The sequence below is a fragment of the Camelus bactrianus genome, chromosome 2 (assembly GCF_048773025.1).
Source record: "Camelus bactrianus isolate YW-2024 breed Bactrian camel chromosome 2, ASM4877302v1, whole genome shotgun sequence".
NCBI classification, from domain to species: Eukaryota; Metazoa; Chordata; class Mammalia; order Artiodactyla; family Camelidae; genus Camelus; species Camelus bactrianus.
Window position 1 is genome coordinate 66,554,221 of NC_133540.1, and position 24,595 is coordinate 66,578,815.

General features: G+C 37.0%; 1 protein-coding gene across 1 annotated transcript in view; it reads right to left on the reverse strand.

Moving 5' to 3' along the window:
• Positions 1-1,052: 1,052 nt before the first annotated feature.
• Positions 1,053-24,595, reverse strand: part of METAP1 (methionyl aminopeptidase 1) — a 52,552-nt gene continuing 29,009 nt past the window's right edge. Inside the window, exons 3-11 of the mRNA XM_074343509.1 lie at positions 21,434-21,546; positions 20,436-20,496; positions 16,884-16,975; positions 15,854-15,937; positions 13,518-13,656; positions 11,779-11,910; positions 8,829-8,972; positions 4,422-4,487; positions 1,053-2,734 (exon numbers count right to left, since the gene is read on the reverse strand). Of these exons, the coding sequence (XP_074199610.1) occupies positions 2,577-2,734; positions 4,422-4,487; positions 8,829-8,972; positions 11,779-11,910; positions 13,518-13,656; positions 15,854-15,937; positions 16,884-16,975; positions 20,436-20,496; positions 21,434-21,546 (989 nt within the window). The 3' untranslated portion in view covers positions 1,053-2,576. The remainder of the gene's footprint in view (positions 2,735-4,421; positions 4,488-8,828; positions 8,973-11,778; positions 11,911-13,517; positions 13,657-15,853; positions 15,938-16,883; positions 16,976-20,435; positions 20,497-21,433; positions 21,547-24,595) is intronic.

The following is a 24,595-nucleotide window of genomic DNA, read 5'->3' on the forward strand; positions in this document are numbered from 1 at the left end:
GAGACACGCTGCAACAGTAGCAGGTGTCTTTCAAAAGAGAAGTGCTCATAGAGAGATGCTACAGTAACAACTATAGAATATAGGGGAAGGATATATGGTAATTTCTCTGTACTAGACTTCCAACTTTTCTATAAATGTGAAAATTTTCAAAATCCAAAGTTGGAAGATTAAAAAAAAAAAGGCCAGAAATAGCTTACAGATACCATGAGGGTACATTTGGGGCATTAGCAAAGTGGAGCATCCCACTCTCAAATTTAACCAAACCCAACGAAAAGCCAGAAGTGACAGGACAAACTGAGGAATCAAGCTAAGATGGCAAACTCCTAAATATCCGCTTCCTAGTAATTAGACATGTAGATGGCAAGTAATATAAAGGTGTTGGTGAATGGGTACTAATGTACTTTAATCCATTCTATCAACAAGAAATAAAATGAAGATAAACGGCCAACATGTTTCCCTTCTACATTATTCCAAGGGGGATGGAGGACTGGCAGGAAACAAGGGGGGGGGGGTTAAGTTAATTCCAAAAAGTTAATACACTGACATTTTGAAAAGTTGGCAGAATGATGAAAATACCCTAGATGTTTTCTCATCTAAATCTAGTAAACATCTGTAATTAGATACATACAATTAGACTGGAGCCCATATTGTTTTAAAATCTCCCAAACCAAGAAAAGCATCTTTACCCGTGTGCTGGTTTTTACCTTTTAACAACCAAAAAACCTATCCCACCAAGATTTTTTTCCTTGAGCTTATCTTCTAATGATAGACACTGAATACGCCCACAATTAATCCATTATCAGTACATAAAATGCTGTCCTAAATATTGAGCAATCTGTCTTAAATGAACTCAAAAATATGGATGCATCTCAAATCCTGCTAGAAGACTGCCAAACTAAACACAGTGCCGAAATTTTTATGCAGCCATTAAACTTTAAAAAGTATTCTTGCTCTAATAGTTACGAGTTTATTTAAGATTGGAACAGCCACCCCATTCCCACCACTTCCCTCTGAAATCCCAAATAAATGCAGCAAAGTTAATGACTACATGGTGGGATAATCATTCAAACTTTTTAATCTCCCTTTACACATTATATTAACATTCATATTGCAAGGCATTCCATTCACAAATATTACAGTTTGATAAAAAACTTCACACACATACCCCCAAAAGTCTATACCGGATTCAGTCACTTTACTAAATCATTAAAATAATAAAAGTAATGAAAACATCATCATAATTCCTTTAAAGCAATAAAGGTCTGAGGCACTCTGGGAAAGATGTTCTTGTACAAGTGGAACATGTCAGTGGTATCAAATTATCTTACAATAAAGTTACCAGATACTCGGTAATCAAGTACACTACGTGATGACGATGACTTTGATCTGATATATCTTCACTGGATACACTACCATCTGGGCTGAACTACTGAAAAGAATACAGATATTGGGCAGCTGAGGTCATCTTTAATGAGGTTCCCAACTATGTAAAGGTGAAGTGTGTTTTCAGGACACCGAGGACAGCTGCATCCCTCCCGAGGGAGCAGTCCAGTCTCCTAGGCAGTTCCTTGCTCATCACCACCAGGTTTACTAAGTGTTAGAATTACAGCCCACCTGACTCACTCTGCTCACTGCTGGTGAGATTTCGAACCATCTTTCCCCATCAACCTCCACAGTGCAACCTCTACCCTTCTCTGAATATTTCCACTGTGTGCCCTTGAAATAAGACGGAGGAAGGGAGCATTTTTTCCTCCCATTGTGACCAACGGAGGTCTGAAACAGCAATGTATTACAAAAATCTCATGCTCTGCAACAGCCAGCTACCACTTGGGGCATGGCTATTTTTGCCATAAACTAAATTTTGAAAAACCTGATAACCTTTTTCCAAAGTGAATTTTGACACATCCATTCACTGACACAGAGTCCACATTGGAGACAAAGTCTCACTGACCGAGCGCTTCCTTATACACAACTGCAAGGGTAATTAGCAGGAGGAGCTGGGAGGCCAATTTCCAACTGGGAATTAAATCACTGCAAACTATGGGTCCATTTATGACAGCACATAACCTGTCAGAGCAGAATCAACACAAACCCCAGGTCACATAGTGTTCGGTAATTACATATACGAAATTTAAAATGTACACATATATATTTCCATACATATATAATAAAAAAAATCTGGAGCAACATATGTTGCTAAAGTTTCAAGGATTCTCATCTCCAACATTCACCTGGAAAGCAGCTGGCTCCTGATGGCCCAGTGGTGGCAGTGATAAAAGCAACTAGAAAGAAGCAGGTTTAAGTAAAAGTGCTCAAAGGGCAGAGGAGGAAACGGGGGTGCAGAGATATTTTTGTGGGGAGAAGAGAGCATTGAAAGGAGTTGAGAAATGTTTCCTTTATTCTTCTTGGCTTGACAAGTTCTTGAGGACACACATCAAATGCTGTAGTCCTTCCTTGTCTATAGGCAAAACAAAACAAGTAATAAAAAATTTCCTCTTCCATTCTGTACTCTCAATAAAATGCATGGTACAGCCAGAAGGTATCACTGAGATGTGCCATCGCAGGAGAAATTAAAATTAGGACATGAAGTGAGGCCGCGTGCTATCGAGCCGCCGGGTTAGGATTTCACAGCCAGTGTCCGTGACCAGCAAGGTGTGCTCGAACTGAGCAGACCGCTTTCCATCTCTTGTCACCGCTGTCCAACCGTCTGGCCAGGTTTCGTCCTGCCATCCACCTTAAATGAACAAACACACACAATTTCTGAATTCTATCACTCAGGTCGTTTTCCAAATAATCTCCCTAGGTAAGTGTATTGGCTTGTACGCCTGTATCCTTGGATACTTTAGAGAACTGATTTTAAAATTCACTATTAATTTTGTTTAATTCACCATTAAGATTCCTATTTACACTTTAACTGTTTAAGCTAAAGCCTTTCCAACTTCATTTTGGTCTTTAGCCCAACAAAGTAATAACAATGTTTAAATTTCTGCAGGTGTGTGATGACTTAACATTTTTTATACTTTCCAAATACTAAATCAAGATGGCATTTCCAAAATAAAGGCACTTGGTTTCATTTTAGGAAACATACTGATACCACTCATTACCGAACTACCAGTAAAAATTGAATTAATGAATTTAAAAGCTCTCTCCTGGTATAAATGGCATCTCACTAGATTGTAGCCAATTTATATTGTGAAAGAAATAGTGTAACTTTTTATACTTTTATTATAGCATTTAATTCCTGATATAATTATTAAATGGCAGGCACACAGATGGGAGAAAAGTTTATACTTTGAAACTTTTGTAGATCACACCTCTGTAACCAGAAAGAGGGCAGAGAAAGAAACAAAGATTGATGAGAAATTTAAAAAGGAGGTTAGAGAGGAAATGAAGGGATAGTGAAAGAAGCTGGGAAACAACGAAAGAGAAAGAGAGACTGAGGAGTGGGGCGGGCAGGGGAGGCACTGGTACAATGACAAAGTTCTGTAATTCCAGATGCTGCTACCAAAATGTGTTCACAGAGACTTTCCTGTCTCCAAATTAGATGTCCAAAAACTCACTAGTCTTCATTCTAGGTAATCTTTATCAAAGATTAGGTCTCACTGGCTCACACAAATCCCAGAATGTAAAGTCTGCAGTGAAGTAACCTACTTTTGCAATATTAAATCCCAGTCTAAAAAGAAAACATGAAGTGGCTTAGAGAAAGCTAACTCACGCTTTGTCAAACATCTAAAGATGCGTAAATGGATATTTTTCAATGTAACAAATGACCTTTTACAAATGGATTTAAGGCAACACTTAAATTTTATAGTGATCTGCTAAACCAGATTGCCCCGGTGGTGGTGTGACGCCACCTGCCGGCATGAGTGCAGACCCTGAAGGACACAGCTCGCCAGCTCAGAGTCCCACAAATTCTGCCCTGTTAACAAGCTAAGGGACTCTGGGCAAGTTACTCAGCCTCTTCAAACATCAGTTTGCTCTCCTGTATAATGGGGATAGCACCTACCTCGTAAGTTGTGTAGAATTAAATTACATAACTGTGTCAGCATCAAAACGAGTTGGCTCTACCTTCATTTTTCCTCTTCTCCCCCACCCCCCACCAAGTCAAGCAAGAATTTCTACACAGGCTTGTCAGAGGCACCTAATTATCACAACGCACCCTTTGGCAGGATCTTTAGGAAAGGAGACCAAGATTCGAGCACTTCAGCATCTACTGACAGCAGGAGATTACTGTGTAGAAGCACTGCTTTCTTCCAACCCTTACCATTTTCAAGTCTACATGATACTGAGCCAAGTTCAAGACAGGACAGGGAGTGGAAATGAAGCAAAAAGAAAGTAGAGCAGACTGCTAATCTGATCATGAGTAACCAGAAGTAAAGAATAATTTAATTAAAGAATGTCACAGCAGCCTCTTTTCTCACCTTCACAAATCATTGGCTCAATTGTAAATACGTGGCCGGCCTTCATCACTCCAACTGCTTTATTTTCTGAAATTAAAGAAAAAAATCCTACAGTATACTGTTAAACAGCTCCCTGGAAAAAAGTGCACAACTTATATTCCCATGTGTGATTCATAAATTAATTACTTTCTCCTCTCCTGATTCCCTTTTCTTAAAGTAGATCATTCAACAAACAGGGGTTTTACTGATAAGCATCCATTCTCGGGCAGATATTGTCCTTGGTATATTTCATTTTGCTTATGTTTTTTCTAGGAAAATACAGAGATGCCCATGGGCTGGATTTTAGACGTGCGTACCACTTCTATAAAAAGAAAGGAGCCCCTTTGTTGTAGCAGATTCAGAATTGCAATCATGGAACCAAGCAAAGCTCCAGGACTCATCCAGGTATGACAGTTTAAAGGAGAACAAGATACTTCAGATTATGCCACAAGTCTCCCACCTCTGGGTGGGTGGGGGTGCAGCTGGGGGTGTGGGTAGGGGCAAAACAACCACACCATTTTCATAAAGTTTTGTAAATTGTCTCATCTTCAGAGGAGACCAAAGCCTCTGCACACCAACCTATTTTTTTTTTAATGCTAACAAGATTATTCCTCTTTGTTTGGTAACAAAAATTCCCCTTCTCCCTCGAAATACTTCTTTGGAGTTTTTTGTCCAAGTTCACTAATATGAAAATATTTTTCATCATGAGAAACACTTCTATGAATTAATGTGTCCAGACCAGCCATCTCCCCAAAAAGGCCAAAATTTGTAAGCAGGGATAGACCTTTTCAGACAAACTTAGACAAAAACGGAGAACCAGTTAAAATTTCAAACTAAAAACCAAGAACGGGTAAGAGCGTCAGTAAACGAGTGCCCGCACTTGCTCGGCCTGACCACCAGGTGGCAAAAGTACCAGCTTCCAGGTTTTCTTGGTAAGGCTGCAAGTCTCCGTGATGGCAACTCTAATGAGTGACAAGTGTCCACTGAGGTTGAATCTACCAAACGCTGCTCTGTCTGGGTGTGGTCCAACCTCACCCTCACATTTACATACCTGCACAGCTTTCCTTGTGAATAGCTATCATGTACCTTTCCACTATCTCAGGTATTGCCAAAATGCATTTATTCTACAGATTCCAAAACAGAGGTTTCTAAAGTGTTACAAAAATCTGAGGACAAAAACAACTTTGACTTTTTACTTCCAATCTCATGAACTTTCTCTCCAAATGACATGCAGTTTACTACACATAAAGACTTGGTCATATTCCCTCGCGGATGTTAAAAGGAAAATGTCAAGGGAGTCAATGTGGTGTCATGGAAAGAAAAAAAAAAGGATAGAGGAATCAGGGGCTGTGCTGGCCAGCACAACAGCAGCTGGGTGTGTGCGGCTACTGAGCACCTGAGAAGTGGCGAGTCAGAACAAGATGGGCTGCGCTGTGAAAACTATGACTGTTTCAAAGACAAAGGGGGCACATAATACACCTCAGCAGTTTTCACACTGATTAAATGTGGAAACGCTAAGATTTTAAATGTAATGGACTAAGTAAAATATAAAATGAACTTCACATATTTCTTTTCACTTTCTGAATATGACCACTATAAATTTTAATATTACATATGTGCCTCGTAATATATTTCCACTGGACAGCACTGTCACAGAAAATCCAAGTTCCACTCCTGTTTCTGCCACTGGTTCATAGTTCTAGAAAAGTTACAACTTCCACTCGTCTCAAGGTTTCAGCCTCAACATACCTCACTCAACATGTACATTATCTGATGACACTACAGCAGATCTATTGCTAAGTACTTTTACAAAAATGTGTACCTGCTCTGCCACCTCCCCCAGAGAGTCACCATGATACACATTCTAAAGGTACAAGAGTATCATCATTACTTTCCCACCATAATGACATATATAAAGAAACAAAACAAACTCTCATCTAACAAGGACTTCCCTTACACAGAAGGGGTGGAGGGAAGTTACACAACAATTTCCTGGTCCTGCCCTCGGCTAGTTAGGAATATGGAGTTACCAGCCAAAGCAGGGATCATTTACATTTCAAAAGACCTCTGTCATACAAAGGCTCTCTTAGCAGCTACCTTTAACACTTCCCTAAAGGAAGCACAACATAGTATAATTTATCTAAACCCGATTAACACTTGGCTTTTCATAAACACATCAAATGGGTGAAATGAAGTATACTTGGTCCTTGCTTCTTTCTTCAGAATTGTTATATTTCTAATTAAATAGTTTACCACGTTCATCAAATTGTGCATGTGAAACGAGTAGTTTACTGTACAGGAACCATACCACAATATGGCATTAAAAATTTTTTTTAATAGTTTAACACGAAACTCAAGTGGCATCTCTTGTGTATCTCAGTTGTATCTCATCATCACTGACCCATATCTCCTTCGTCCATAAATTCTATCTCCTTCAAAGTCTCTCTTTATCTAATCCATACCTAACCCTGAGTTTGTCACCTGTGCGAGTAAGGGGCTTTTCTTCATCCCCTCCCTGCCGACTCTCTTTACACACACACACACACACACACACACGTGAGCACATATGCTCAGAATAGCGACTTCCTTTCTGTGAAAGGGGATGAATGTCAGGTGATCACAGGACTTACCAGGAAGAAATAAGGTCAGCTACTTATTTTCTGTTGCTAGCTTTTATTTCAAGCTCAATTCCAGCTGAAACAAAAAGGACTGTGTGGCCTGCTAATAAACGCTTACTGATACATGTCAAACGCCGTGCTTTGAGCGACTCCTCTAGCTGCCCCTGTTGAGAGGTTTCTCACTCCGCTCCCTTTCTCTTCACAACTACTGACAACCTGGAGTTTACTACCTCACAGCTGGGTTCCGGCAGCAACTGTGCACTGGGCTGACCAGCTCACACCTGCAGTACGTTCTAGACACCAATGCCAAAGTTATCTTCCCAAAATAGCAACTTAATCTTGCCATTCTTCTGCCAAAAAGTGTTCTGCAAATCCCTACAAATGAAGTCAAATATCCTCAGCCTGGCACTGCCTATTTCTAGTTCTTTACACATAATTCTCAGCCCAAGCTTATCTTGTCTCTGTTCGGTCTCAACGTGAAGCACCTATTCTAGTCATGCTTCCCCACGGCCTGGAATGCTCTTCCTCATCTTCTCCAGCAAACCAAAATCTCATTCTCTCTCTATTTCTCTCACAAGACCCAGCACCAAACTGCTTCAGTCCTTACGAGGCAGTACAGCAGAAAAGACTGACTTGAGAAAACCACAGAACCCAAGTAGCAACCCTGGCCCTGGCACTGACTGGCTAATTTGTGACACCTTGGATAAATAAATCACTGCCCTAAGCACCGAATCTGACTCTTAAAACAGGGCTAAGAAATTATTCGTAGAGTTGTGATGATCAAATGAGATAATGTATATCATCACAGCCATCATTACAATCATTCTAAAAGTTAACTTTAAGTGCGTCCATGTCCTCTCTCACTTAATCCTAGTAACAGTTCTAGGAGAGGTGCCATTCCCTGCTACTGTACAGATGAGAAAACATAAATACAGATACATCAAAGTGTCTATGTGGCTACGGCTCCTATATGTTTGTTAAATTCCTCCTTAAGTCACTTAACTGTGGACAGCTTTCATTTCCAGCACTAAATAACAGACTTATCCCTGCATGTCTTATCTCTCCAAGAGAAACGTTTCTAAAAGACATTCACTGCCCAACACTCCCTCTGTTCATCTATTAGACAGCACTGAGCTTGAGGAGATGTACTTGTCTATTCCCCTCTGTTTATACTAGCAAATAACACAGTATCTGACATACACCAAGAACTCAATCAACCAAGCTGAACCAATTTCATTTAAGGAACAGGGATACACACGGACTGTTGTCTGTTGACCAAAATGACTAGTTTCCTTTTCTTGCAGAGTACTCAGCTGGATTACACTTCCCCACCTCCCCTGCAGTTAGTGTAGCCATGTGACTGAACTCCTGCCAATGAAAAGTAAATGTATGTGATTTATGCCAAGTCCAGGCTGTCTCGTTAAGACCTCCCAAGCACACCCCTCCGTGCCTCTCCCCTCCTCCCTCCTCAATAACTACAGGATTAGGAGGGTAAGTCCCAAAGTGACCCTGACCTTTAGGTTGAAAATGACAGAGCCTGGGTCACAGCATAACCATCCCGCCCACCACACCGCTACAGTGACCAAACACACACGCTCTGGACTGTTATGTGAGCAAGATATGAATGTGTATTGTGTGTATACACTTTGGGGCTCTATGTAAAACAGCTAATTGATTAATAAATACAAAACAGTACATCCTGTTAAATGCCTGAATAGAAATGTGCTGATTAAATGGTTAGCAAATACCAAATCTGTGAGACAGTACTTACTGGCATAGTGGGGTACATTGGGGGCTGTATGAAAAAGCTTGTGGATTCCATGCCCACAGTAGCTTCGAACAACTGAAAAACCATTTGCTTGGGCATGCTTCTGAATAATGTTTCCCAATTCTCTGTATCGAACACCAGGTTTCACTGAAAGGAAAAGAGAAGACTCGTGACAATGAGTAAGAATAACTAATAATTACTAAGCAATCACTATCTATGCCAGGAACCTTTCTGAATGCTTTATATACCTACATGCCGAAATTTTCAAGATGAGGAAACCGAGGCAGAGAGAGGCTAAACTGAGGCTCCGCTCAGCAGTGTGGCACCTCCTCCTTTGGTGCAGAAGAGGAGGACATGTGTGCAGCACAAAGGGGTTGGGAGGGGCACTGTTGCTCTCTGAATAAACAAGAGAATGGAAAACACATTCTCTTCCTCGCCTTCCCTAAGGTCAGTGTGCTCTTCTGTTAATGCGAGAAGAGATACGAACGGAAAGAGCACGGGAGAAATAGGAATTTCTAAAAAGTAACTTGATTTGTCCTGTTTCAGTCCGGTCAAGTCTTCAAAGAATTACTTCCCCAGGCTTCTTTATTCCCATAAGAGTGGTTCTCAGATTATTCACAGTTGCCTCTGCAGAAGGTCTTGGGAGCAGGGTATATATGGAAAGGTATTTCTCAGAATATACTTCCTGCCCTGTTTAATTTTTATGACTTTTATTACTGTTTAAATAAAAACCGAAAGTGGTTCTTATTGCTATGATGGCTCTCCTAGCACTGGGACCCCAGGATCTAGGCACTGGCAGACTCCTGGGGAGCCAACTCATGATTCTGGGGCTCCTCCCACTCCCTAGTCTGCTCCGCTGCCTACCTCATTTCCAACCTGAAGTTCAGGTACAACTTACCCTCTCCAGCCAATCAAATTCCTGGGCAATTGACTCAAGGAATCATTTTAATTAACATTTACTTGCTTTTAACAAGATGTCCCAGCCTGGCATTTTCGAGGTCAGGAGGTTAATGTTTTTGATGAACGTGCCGACTTTCATAATGACTTTCCTACACCCAAGCCTTCCTACCAGCCCCAGTTGGTGGGGAAGGAAAGCCAAAATTTTAGCTCACGTTGCACAACATACAATAAAGAAAATCCCTGTGCAACAACAATGAGGGAGGGTGAGAGACTTCTTCCTAATTCTCAAACTGGAGGCAGTTCTGGTCCCGAGGGTACACTGCACAGCATCTGGAGACATTTCTGGTTGTCACATCTAGCGGCTGGAGACCAGGGATGATGCCAAGTGTCCTACAGTCCACAGGGCAGGCTCCTACAACAAGGAAGTGTCAGGCCCAAAAGCCATTAACATGTAGGCTGAGAAGCCCTGTTCTGGAAGCCAATTTCAACAGTGGGTCAAGCCGTCTGGAGTTCTGTGCCAGGGTGGACAGCCAAATTATTGGAAAATATAGGGCAGGAATAAAATACACAAAGGTGTTAATAGCACTCTCCAGAGATTAAGCAACTTTTGTTCTTTCCTGTCTGCTGTTATGATGACTCTGCTTTCTGGTAGTTGGTTTAGCAAATTTTATTCCTGTGTATTTGTAAAACCGCATTCTAGCTGTCTGGTTGTTTTGATCAACTCACAGAAAAGCAAAAAGTATATAAACACTGAACACATTATCTGGCAAAAACTCTAAAAACTATTTAAAACTAAAGCTTCCACAAATGAGAAATTAAACATTAAAGTTCTCATCTCATAATAGCACCCAGAATATTAAAGTTTTTAAATATAATGAACAGTGAATAATAAAAAGAATGAAATCTCACATATTGATACATGAAAATAGTCACATGCTTTCATTTTTCATTCCTCCAACTTTATTAAATTAATAAAAATTTTATCCTTTATGGATGTTGAATGGCCTAAAAACAATAAAAATAATGGATCTATGTTGTAAGAGATAACTCTGCATTTGCCTAAGAATAAGAACCCTGTCCTGTCCAATACACTGCTGAAGATCTATCAGGTTGATTTACTGGGGGGGAGGAATACATTGAACAATAAAGTTGAAGCTGGGGATTTCAACTGAAAAGTTCTTTGCCCTCAAACTGTCCTTTGTAATAGTCTGTTAACACTTGTAACAAGGCTTTCCTTCTCTTCCCTCACAAGATATAGCATAAATGAACAAAACCTGGAAGAACTGTTTGTCTGGACAAAGACAGTGTGAGAAAAAACCTACAGCAATATACTGCTAACCAAAGATATGATTCACTACAATAGTAAGATTCCTGGAAAACACCAAAATCCAAATCCAGGAGGGGAACAGTTGTAGAAATTTTTGTACTACAGAATATAATATGCAGCCATTAAAGAATGGAGCAGATCTATGTACCCAGATATGTATATATGCTAATTTGGAAAAATCTATAAGATATTAGTAGTTGAAAAAGTACCAAATTACAGAATACTACAATGTTTTATGATTCCACTTAACCTAAATAAACACATAGTTATGTGTGTGCGTTAATGCACAGAGGAGAAAAAAAATCTAAATGTTAAAAGTGAGCATCTCTGGAGAAAAGAGAGATAAAAAGGAACAAGAGACAAGAGGAAAGGACGATCACTCATTTCTCTCTCATAATCTAATGTTTTCTTTTAGTTTTTTACAATGAGAACATAATACTAACAAAAGAATTTTTAAAAGTAGGAGAAAAGCTGTACTCAAGAACTATCTTCACATTCCTCCTCATTTATCAGCCAAAGAAAAGGAAGATAAATCACAGGTGAGACAAAGGCTGACAAGCCCTAATCTGATTCCCAAATCAGCCTCAGACCTATGACTGCTGAGCCCAGGTAACTCAGGCAGGGCAGGGGCATGGCTGGGAGGGACAAGGAAGGCAGGGCAGAGGACAAGCCACTTGAGGCCCAAACCACACAGCAGTTCCAATAGGTGCCCAGCACGGGCCTGACCTGCATCGATGGCTTGCATCAGGCATTCATACGTGGTCTGCACCAGCTTCCGAGCTCCCTCGTCCACATCTCCAACAAAAAACGTCTCATTCAGGTCCCCATGATAACCATTGCGGTAAAGAGTGATGTCCACTGCAAGAGGATGTGCAAACAAAGACCACATTTGTTTTCACTTCAAAGTTGAAGTCAAGTTTCGGTAACATGACAGAATCAAGCAGCTTAATGAGAAGGTAACTTCTGCATTCACAAATGACAGCAGCAATACATACTCAGTGTTCAACAGTCACTTCTTGTCTGTAATGCAGCTAAACTCACCGTGGAAAGCAGGGCCGCGGTCACGCAGCCCAAGCCAGACGGCAGGCTGCAACACTCTTACAGCTGTGACTAGATCACTTATGGCAGAAGAAAACTGTCCAGGATACATTCGTGTAAGATCAATAACCTGAATTAATAACATTAAATGAAGGACTCTGCTACAATGTGATGCTGAACAGAAAATACTGCTTTCACTGATTATCTTTAACGGGTTTTTCCTCCTCCTAGTGAATCAATAAACCGAAAAATTTATACTATTCTATACTTATTTTTCAAAAACTTATTTGCCTTTCACTTACCTGTGACTACTCATCCTTCTCTTTGTCTCCATGTCTAAAAGCACAGGTTGCTACAACACCACTAAAACACACTAAATGTATATACTACACTAAAGAGAACAGTAAATGAGCATTTTCAAACCATGAATTTTCAGTCAATTTACAATATTGCAGTATAGGTTTGTTGGCTCTAGCGCAATACATACGTTCCTTAAAAACCTCACACATTATGCATGTAATAAAAATAATAGGGCTTATATGAAAAACAGCACTGAGCAGACCCCTCAGAACCTATGGAAATTTATAAATAGATACTCTAACTGAAGCCATAACATTTCATATAAAAACAGCGTCAGTTAGGTCTCCATGATCATTCACAGCCAGCATCAGGGCCGGTTCATTCTCGGTAGCCTTTAACATCTGGGCTCATGCTTCCTTGTTTGATATATACATCTCTGAAGATACATGATTACTAAAGAGACCAAGTTCATCACTATCAAAAATACCATTGAAGGGAGCCTTCTTCATCTAATTTTTTTTATATCACAGGGGGAAATAAGCATCTTGGCAGCTGCTTTCTCTGCACTTGCAGCTTCCCAAGACAGCTTTATATAGTGCCACTTTAATACAGAAAGTGACACTAAAGCCACTTTCTGAACTTCTCACATCAAGGACAGTACTTTTGCAGAACTTTTAGCTTTCGTCTTAATGTCTTCATATATTACTAATGATTTTTCTTTACCTGTAAGAAAGATTGCCCTAACTAATCTCTTCAAAACCAACAGTGAACTGAAAGAAAAAAGAAGAAACCTAAAATCCCACTTGAATCAACATTACTTCCACATTTCACTGACATCTTTCCCCTAATTACCCATCACATATGATCATCTGCATGAAAGAACCTGTAGCAAACACTTCATACTAGAAGTTATCTTGAAAGCAGTTAAGTATCTTCAAACCATAAAAAAGGTTTTCCTAGACTTTAGATTTATTTTAAATTTTAAACACAAAAAAATAAGTTAAAGACTGGAAGAAATGAAGAAAATGCAATTCACTATCAGACTCCCAAAGTCTTGCAAATGTTTCTCTGCTCATGGTGACAAAAGTCACACTTACAGATTTCTTTCACACTTACAGATTTCTTACCATTAACAATATCTCCTTCCTGCAAGGGCCGTCTGTCTGGAATTCCATGGCAGATCACTTCATTCACTGAAGTACAACAAGACTTTGGGAAATTATAATAATTCAGAGGAGAAGGGTAGCAATTTCTTGCAATGCATGCCTATAATAAAATACAGAGAAGATAATCTGGAATGTGCAAAAGAAAAAAATTAATCTGTAAGCAATTAACCAGACATTAAAATTTTAAAAAATGTGAAAAAATTTGCTGTATAAATGCTACTAATGACAAACTTATTTAATATTTTATTTTAGAAACAGTAGTAGATATTACCTCTTAAACAGTATACAACAGGATTTGTAACAGTCAGACCTTAGGCAAACCAGTTTAATGGTTGCAAAGTAAAAGCAAACTCACATATTACAAATGTTACTATATGAAGATTCTAGTTTAGAATTACCTACTCCTTATTGAAAAATATATTGTTTAAAGTAAATATTAGCATGCATATTTAATGTAATTATAATTTCTTCTATTAAAAGCAAGCCTCTATCCCTACGACGAAAAAAAGCAACACTAGTATAACTAAGAGATGGCAAAGTATTTCCAGAGGCATTGTAACCACTACATTCACGTGGAACAACAAAGGAACCTCTGAGAAAATGATCTAGTCTCCCATAAACAAGTCCTATTTTACTTGGATGTTTTTATGCAGTGGTAGTCATAGCATACATAATTTCTCTTTCCATATTGCCACACAATCTTCAGACTAATAATTTTTAAATAGTTGCATACAATAGAATTTATAGAATGTACTATAATTTTATTGGCATGTCTATTATTGAAAATTCAAAATAAGTTCCCTCAATTACAAAAAAAATTACAATCAATAATACATGCCTATAAATTTTCCTTTATTCAACGACACACTACTGTATTTCTCACAGCAGTATAAATAGTCAAGAGCATAAAGAAGCAGATTGTGTTGACTGAAAATGCCAACTCCGTTACTTACAGGTTGTGTAACACTGGGCAACTGAACCTCTCTCTGCCTCAATTTCCTTATCTAAAAGATGGAGATGAGTAGCATCCACCACATGGAGTTGCTGGGGAGACTGAGTTAGTAAAAGCAGCATGTAAAAGAGCACCTGGCCTACAGGAAGCATTCACACTGCCATCAGTGCATACTATATACAGCAGAGCCCAAACAATGTAGGGGCGGGGGGCAGGGGGGCGGTTAGGGACACTGACCCCCTGGGCAGTCAAAAATCCACATAAAATTTGCCTCCCTCAAAACTTCACTAATACCCTACTGTTGACCAGAAGCCTTACCAACAACAGAAACAAGTCAGTTAACGTATTTTTTATGTTATATGTAGTATATACTGTTTTCTTACAATAAAGTAAGCTAGAGAAATTATTTTAAAAATTGCAAGGAAGAGAAAATATATTTACAGTACATACATGTATTTACTGAAAAAAAATCCACATATAAGTGGACCCATGTAGTTCAAACCTGTGTTGTTCAAGGATCAACTGTATTTTATAAAATATAGAACTGTATTTTATAAAATATGGAACATTCCAAAAATCAGGATTTATAAAACTCCAAATAAAAAAAATTTTTAACATTTTTAAAGCTCAAGACACACTGTCAAATTTCCTTTCAAAAGGATTGTCCCAATTTACAATAACACCACGTTTAAAAAAAAAAAAGGACCAATTTCACATAGGCAATGGACATAAACATCGAACTTACGGCTTGCATCTGTTTGACTACCAGGGCAGGTTTAACTAGTTTTCCATGTGATTTACTAACTAGTTATTGCTCTCCTATTATGAACAACCTAATCATATCAAGTGTAAACTCATCTACTACAGTGGTTTAAGGTCTCTCCTTGGTGGACATGCAATCTTTATTTAAAAAGTATCCCTCTATCATATTTACTACAAATATGTATCTGGTCTATTTACAGCCTTGGTATTGTAGATACAAAAGGGAACTTTCTCTACTAAAGTAGTTTCAAAAGTAATATTCTTTCTTATTTCAAAATACTTGATGCATGTGGTGGCATGATTTACTTAAAGCACTAATAATATTATTCCTCTTATAAAAGCTCAACTAAAATGTTATGAAATGTGAGGTTTCAAGCTTACCTCAGACCTCAATATCATAGATACTTAAAAATGGGAATAATGACTACTGAATATTTTCTATAGTTGAACCAAAATAAAAATCTGCTTTCAAATTAGCTTAACCAAGTGTAGCTATTCAGAACTTATGTGTACTTAACTTTTAGAAGTCTAAAATGTCTAACAGTATGAAAAATGCTTCAAAGCATAAAAGTAAAGTTCTTACTAAGTGTACAGCATGATCTATTTCTTCAGTAGTTACACCTGGTTTAATCATCCCAGCGGCAATGTCCAATACTTCTCTAGCAAGCTGTTAAAAAAAACAAACACTTCATACATTCAAGAAATGAAACAAACAGAAATGAGTACCCTTTGCACTACCTTAGATCTTGTGGGATACTGATAAAATGAATCTCACCTTGAATATTATAATCCTGAATTTTCATTTTACAACCATTACCCACCAATAAATGTGTATGTATGTATGTGTGTAAATATATAAATAAAATTGGACTAATTAGCAAACAGCTCAATAAGTAAGCCTGACCAATTTCTATGTGAAAATGTACACCCTAAGTAATCTAAACTGATCAACTGATGAAGGCTGAGTACCCTCACATTTCTTTCATGAGGAAGGGGAGGGAGGGAAAAGACTTTCCTCAAAGAATCACAGCAAAGAAGTGACAGAAATATAAATTTCCCCAAATTATCAAAGAAAACTACTTTTAAACAATGAATAAAATCACTTTTAAACACTGAATAAAAACTTTAAGGACTACATCTAAATAAACAACATAATGTAACAATTATTTTTCCTTAGAAAAATATAAACATATGATTTCACTTAATAAGTTCCAGCCACTACACTATCATATTTCACAGGTATTTCACAGCAGGAGCTTTAGTTTAACTTTATATAAACCTTAAACTTTACCCTATGTTATGATGACTCATGAAAATAAAATGACAAAATACCATAAAAACCTCGTTCTTTAAAAAAAAAAAAAGGCAGGGTAAAGGAAATAAACTGTCAACTAAATATATATTACCTGCCATATTAATTTTCAAATAAGCTACTTAAGTAGAAAACAATTACTGCATAAAATTACATTCTAACAAAAGTTTAATGAAAAGTATGGCTAGTTACAGTCTTATAATGTAACATTTGCTACCTTTGTTAAGTAAATGAGTAAATCATTGACTTCATGTCTCATAACTGCTTAAACATGTCCTGTCCCATGGGAAAAAACTCTTACCCTACATACGAGTCGCATCCCTTCTATATCTTCAGATGAGAGTAACTTGATTTGAGAAGTACCTTTAAGAGCCTGCTCAGATTCAGACATTCCTGGAAAGGAAAACCAGTGAGGAAAACCAAAATGAATGGGAAGATATATTATATATCAGCATAAGTATCTCTCTGATGATAATAATAATAGTCAAGTCTCATTATTTCACACAATGGTTATTTCCTAATATGGGAGGGTCTGGGTCAGATTTCTTTTTTAAAATATTTTCAGCATGAAATTTGCTAAAACTGAAGAAAGGAAGAATTCTAAAGAACAAATTTCAGATTTGTTAGAAGTCAATCAAGATGGAGTACTTATTACTTTGACAGGCAGTGTGCTAATAATAATAAGGTCAGTTCAGTGATTCACATTTGAGTAGTACCATACAATTTACAGCTGCTTTCAAGATCATCATATCATAAAGCAACAATACACCAACAACTGATGAATTAATTACATGCATTTTTTCTTTTTAAACTGGAACTCAAGTCAGTGTTAAAATATATAGTATACCATGACTTGAGTGAGATTCATATTGGAAAGGCAAGGATAGTCTAATAGTAACAAATCTATTACTATAACTCATCATAGCCATAGATAAAAGAGGAAAAAATAAATGATCATCTAGAAAGATAATTCTTATAATGTGGCCAGCTACCACCTTTACATGATAAATATAAATCTCAAGCCAAGAACCAACATCATGGAATGCCCACTATCAGCACTAGTATTTTTAGCACTGTTCTGACAGTACTAGCAGATTTATTAAACAAGGGAAAGAAATAAGACATACAAAATTACAAAATTACAAGGAAAAGGACAAAATCCTTGTCAATTTCAGATACAATTACATGTCACTAGAACAAGGGAAAACCTGGTGAATGACTAGAAATAAGAATTCAGCAAGTTGGCAGATTATAAAAATCAATAACCTTCCCATATACAAACAATAAGCTAGAAAATACAGAGGATGCTATTCACAAAAATAAAGTATCCAGGAATAAACTTGGTAACATTAAGACCTAATCAAGGAAATTTTAAAACACACTGAAAGACATAAAAGAAGACTTAAATAAAATGGAAAAACATACTCTGTTATTGGACAGGAAGACTCAATACTGTAAAGGTGTCAATTCTTTCAAAATTAGTCTATAAATGTAATACTATCCCAATAAAAAGTGGTAACAGGACATTTTTGGGAACGAGACAAGCTGATTTCAAATTTCACATGGAAAAACAAACATGCAAGAATAGCCAGGAAAATTCTGAAAAAGAGGAAAGGTGGGGACAACAAGGCCTACCAAATATTAAAACAATTATATAGCTACAATAATTAAGAGTTTGGCAATGGCACATGATTAGACACATGGGTTAACGAAACAGAACAGAATCCAAAACTAGATCCAAAGACTTGTGATAATTTAATATAATGATATAGGTTGCATTTTTAAATCAGTAAGAAAAAGACTGCTTTTTGTTTGTTTGTTTATTTGTTTGTTTGTTTGTTTTTAAAGTAACTAGTGATGTGACAACCAGATATTCTTCTGGGAAAAAACAGAAGTTGCATCCCTACTTAACTCCTAATAATAAACAAGTTTCAGATAGATCAAAAATGTTATTACATACAAAAAGAGTGAAACCATAAAAACAGTAGAAGAAAATATGGGAAAATACTTTTATAATCTCTGAACTAAAAAAGGTCCTTCTAAGTCATAGATACCTTAAAGGAAAACACTGATAAATTTTATTACAGAAGAATGTTGAAAATCTGTCACCAATGTAATGCTATAAACAAAGACAAAATGTAAATGTCGGACTGGGGAAAAATCCATTTACAGCACATACATCAAGAGATTATCTTCCTTAATATAGAAAGAACACCTATAAGTCAGTATGGAAAAAAATCAGTAATCTAACTGGGGAAAAAAGGCTAAATATATGAATAGACAGTTCAAAAGGAAAGAAAATACAAGTAATTTTTAACATATAAAGAGACGCTCAACTTTACTCACAGTTTAAAAATGCAAATTAAAATAACTACAAAATACCACTTTTCATCTTTCAGATTAGCACAGATCATAAAACTTGGTAAAATGCTGTGCTGGGGAAAATACAGGAAAAGAGACTCCCATATGTTTTTAATGGGAGTAACAACTGGCAAAATCTTTGACATCTGCAGTATCTCTCAAAATAAAAAATGCACATATCCTTTGATCCAGTTGTTTCACTTTAGGCAACTAACCTACAGAAACACTCACAGAAAGAGGTAATTACAAGAACAGTTACTACAGTCAAACTGGTAGAAGTAAAACCAGGAAATAATCTAAACATACATTAGTAGGAGTCTGGTTTAATAAATTATGACACATCCACATAATGGAATATTTCAGTCATAAAAAAAAAAGAAAATATTTTATATACGCTTATGTGGAATATTTACAATACAATACAACAAGGTGAAAAGGTGTGTAGTTTGTTCATTCCGTGTATAACTAAATGGGAGGGTGTTAATGTGGGTACACACAACAAATATCTCTGGAAAATTCTGCAAGAAATCATTAATAGTAATTACTTCCACGGAACAGTACTTACTTTTCACTGTGTAACATTTTATCCTATTTAAAACTTACCTTATCTATGTACTTCTTAAACATAAAATTTAAAACTGCATTCAAGAATATTAAACACAGAATAATGAAATTACACACCCTCTACAGCATTCTATCATTCAGACTCTTCTCCTTCAATTTATCTGAAACAGTGGACTTAAACTAAATTTTAAAATTATATTCATAAGAGCTTAATATGGTTCCCTACTTCTTAGTGAAAAAAGCAAAGGTAGTTTGGCTTAGTAGATTAAACCATCTGTGACATGAAAAATCAATAATCTCACATAATCCAACTTAAACCTGTGCTGCAAATTACCCATCTTCTCTATGTGTCTCACTATCAACTCTAAGTAGAGAAGACAAGAGAATCCACCTCCGGAGTGCTGAAAGTATTAAACGGAGTAACACATGTAAAGAACGTGGCACAGTGCCTGACACAGGTATGAAAAAATAAGCCTCAGTTACAGAAGCATCATCATCACCATTACTACAGTCATCATCCTCATTCCTACTACTTCTATTACTGCTACAGTCCAGAGTCTTTAGTTAGGCCTTCATTCCAGGCCTCTACCACCTGTTTTCATCTTGACAAATATTATTTAGGAGAACATATTAAAATCAAAACTTATTTAAAATCTGGAATTTGATATAACAATACAAAATGCAATAATATTATGTTGAATGTAGCTTTTAATAGCTACATAAACAATGTTTCAGAATTGATTATATTTTAATGGGAGGAGAGAATCTTTAATTCTCTCAAATGTTCTACTATGTCTTTAAAAAAGTATATTTACACTTACTAGAGATGCAGCACTAAAATTTTTCTCCTAAAAAAGCACTCCTTTCCCTTCCAGTAGTCATCAAGCCCACAAATTGAAATATAAAGAAAGAGCATAGCAGAATTTACCTAAAGGGTGATCAGCATAATCTGGTCTTTGAATGTAACTTGGCACTGGCCTTGTTGGCATCTAAAAATATCAAAGGGGGTAGTTAGAACTGATTCAATTATGAAAGTAGCTTTCATTATTAAAATTTACTAACTAAATAAAAGTGAAGGAAAAAACACCAAAGGAAAAAAAAGTTCATTCATTTCATTTAAACAGAAAAAAGTTTTAACTGACTTCTTAAATACCACAACGTATCTATTTCACGAAGATCTAGCTTGACCGTTCTAGTGCTAATGCCACCCCCTTTCCTAGGATACAAAAGAACCAGGGAGAGTGACCAAGGCCGTTAAGGATTTCAGATTACACACAGACAAGGAAGATGCCCATGTCATTCCAAACAATCTGGTGAGCCAAAAACAGTAATAATATCTCAAATATACACCAATATGTTCCTGATCATAATTATCTCTGGGAGCTATGGCTAAAGAAACTTTATGTTTTTGATGTATTTCCAAATTTTAAAAATTAAAGACGTATTATTCCTTTTATAAAAACAAAACATCAGTAAAAAAATTTTTAAATATTTAAGGATAACAAATAAATTTCAAGTCAATCCCTATGTTAAGACTCTGAAGTCAGTCTGCCAAGAACACAGAAAGAAGCAGGAGTGGCGGAAAAGCCGTATCTAAATTTAGGCAAATAGCACAGTAAAAAATTTCAGGAAAGTAGGAATATGCACTACCATTACGCCAGCCTAGAAATATCTATTCTAGCTCATTCTTTTTTAGAAATTAAGTAAGTCTTAATCCTTCATCTAAAATTTTTTCTACTGTATCCATGACTGCCAATTCTCCCTTACTAACTTCCAAATAATGTACCATAAAAGCTAAAAACCTAGAATGTAAACTTAATCCTTAATATAATTCATAATTAAATTACAAGTATCATTTTTAAGAAACAGAAAATTCTGAAAACTGGTTTTTAAAAATGTTAAATTTTTATTACCTTATTTACTCACCAGTGGATAATGTGGTCTGAGTTTACCAGTATATCGATAACCTGCCCAAGGGTCAGTGTTGATATCACCTTCCATGGTCCAGGAGGACACTTCTCGCTTGGCCTTTTCATCTTCTGGAAGACGGATGGATGGAAGAAAGAAATGCCTCAGGGGTCAAGCCTCTAAGCAGCAGCACGCTTTTAACTATCAGTGTTTGGAAACCAAGCCAACGAGCCCAGGCACAAAATCCAGCAAACTCCCCCCAGCCTAAATCGCCAAAGCCACTGCTTTCTTGCTATGTCCACAGCCCTACGACTCCTCGAAGACCTAAATGTCTGGGGAGAAAAAGCCCAGTCGAAACATATTCTCGGCTTTTCCAAAATGTCGGACAGAAACAGCTCGTAGTCAAACTCCTTTTCTCAGGGAAATGCTAATAAACACGTCCTCCGTACAATGTCAACTTATAAAAAGCCTGTTTTTTAAAATATAAAATCTGAACCTAGGCAAAACTTCCCACCAAGAGCAGATACTACAAATGCATTTTGTGCTCTTACTAAAAGAACAGATCCTAAATAATCCCAAAGCAAATTTAAAGTAAAAAAAAAGCCTCACTTAGCTGATGAGTAACTTTCAAGTCAATAGTTTATGCTGCTTTGAAAATTTTATGAGTATCATTTGCCTTTTCTCAGGAAGGGGATAATAGAAGGAAGTAGGAAAGAAAGATAAGGGAACAGCCAATAGAAAGTTACTGCAAATTTATTAGAAAAATTAAGAATCAAACACACACCCTACTATCAGGTTAGTTAGTTAATATATAATGTTATATTTACTGAAATGCACCTAAAAATCTTTTTCACACAGAACAGAACCTCAGTGGTGTCTAATGTCAGCACACTGATGGCCTCTCTTATCACAAACTAAAAACTACTAAGACTTCAAATAGCAGAAAGTCAAATCCCTCTATCCCAAGTAGCAGCCTATACACCTCCCGATGCACATCAATCCTTTCCTGATTACTGTCACGCTATTATAGGTTTTAAAGGTCAGACTTCAAATAATTTTGGCAATATACAAGAAAAATAAAAGAAAAAAATTTCTCCCTTTTAAGCAATCTATTTAAGACACAAAATGGGGAGAATAGATGAAGCCATATCATGTTAAGCTAAAGAGGAACGGTGAAATGAGTGAAGGCGGTCAAAAGGTACAAAATTCATCATATGATAAATATGTTCTGGGGATATAGTATCCAGCATAGTGACTGAAGTAAACAACAACAACAACAACAACAAAACAATCTAGTCTAATTTCCTCATTTTACAGATGAGGAAACTGAGGCAGTATATGGTTCACATGCTCAGAGAAATGTGGAAATGCTAGTTCCCAGTTCAGGACTCTCTCCACAGAGCATGTGGTCGGTCAGTTTGGGACTGAAAGGCCCTTGAGGTGCAACTGACAAGAATGTAAAAATGCAGCCAATCCATTCACATTATTCTGGAAGAGAATACAATTACAACATTACATATAAAGTAAAGGAACAGAAAAGAATAAAAAATAAGAATAGAAAAGGAAAAGAGAGGCTCTAGTATGCTACTGAATTTTAGATATCTTTCTCCCCTATGAAGTTCAAGAAAGCCTCTGTGAACGTTAATATCAATAGGAAAACTATTTCCATCCCAGGACAAAGATAGACTCTTCATTGCCACTAGGGTCAAACACACAGAAAATAGTTCAAAATGCAGGCCAACTGATACCTGATTTAGCTATGACTATATCAGGTGCTTTTGTATGAATTATGAACCTCAAGAATAATTTTCACCTGTGATGGAGAAAGGGAGGGTGTATAGCTCTGTGGTAGAGTGCGTGCTTAGTACACATGAGGTCCTGGGTTCAATCCCCAGTACCTCCACTTAAAAAGAAATAAACCTAATTACCTCCCCTGTACCCCCAAATAACAAAAACAGAAAGAAAAAAACTATAATTTTCACCTGAAACACAGGACAGAATAGTAATCAAGATGCAAGACTTTTGGCTATCACACTCCTAAGGAGGGTCCAGGGGAAAGGAAAGATGTAAAACCTTTTAAAGCTTCCTGCCAATCTGGATTCCAAACCTTCTACCGTCTGTTTTCAAAAGAGAATTGAAAGCAAACCTCCAACAAAACCTAAAAGCTATGTAGACAAGTAAGAATGAAATATGGCAAGTTCTCTTCTAATCTCTTGGTATAACCTATTTCAGGAAATTTACAATTCCAAAGTAAGTTAGTTTACATTTTAGGATCAATTTGATCTAACCTTAGGTCCTAGACACATAATAGATACTTAATAAATATGAACTGGGTAACCTATAATGAAAAAGAATATGAAAACAAATATATGTATGTGTACGTATGACTGAAACATTATGTTGTACACCCGAAATTCACACAACATTGTAAACTGACTATACTACAATTAAAAAAAAAATGAATTGGACTGGGGGTTGGAACAAAACTGCATACTAACTGGTCTTTTTCAAAAGACTGTGAAAGCACAGGATAGCATAAATCAACACCTTTAAGCTGTCTTTCAAACATCACAATGCAATAGAGCCAGGTGAGCTGCAAGTAGTGTCAAAGAGTATGTGATTTGTGCAAGGTCAGGCCCCAAGTACATCACCCACTTCTTTCAGATTCTGTGCAGGCCACCACCCCCAGCCAGCTGATACCAAACAACTGCACATATCTAAGCTTCTCCCAGGACAGAATTTTCTGATCACAATTCTGACTCAGTTCCCCTGGAGATGATTATTAAATGATTGTTGAGCACTTACCATGCACTGTACACATGCTAAGCACTTTACATGGATTTGTTTATTTAACCCTCACAACAAACCTATGATTTCAACATTTTGGAGGTGAGGCTTAAAGTAAGTAATACATGCTCACAAAGCTGGCTGGGACCAGTTCTGAAATATCACCTAATACCTTCAATTCCTTCCCTCTGCAATCTAAAAATCAAGCACACAAGTTCGGAGGAGTAGAATAAAAAGTATTATTTAGAGGTTTGTTGGGGTTTTTTTTTTAATGGAGTTTTTACATCACATTTTTGGCTAGTCAAAAGATATTTGTCAAACGCTTCCACCTTTTACTTTAGGAAAATGGAAGACAAAGAAACACATTGAACATTATCAGCGACATATTTAAAA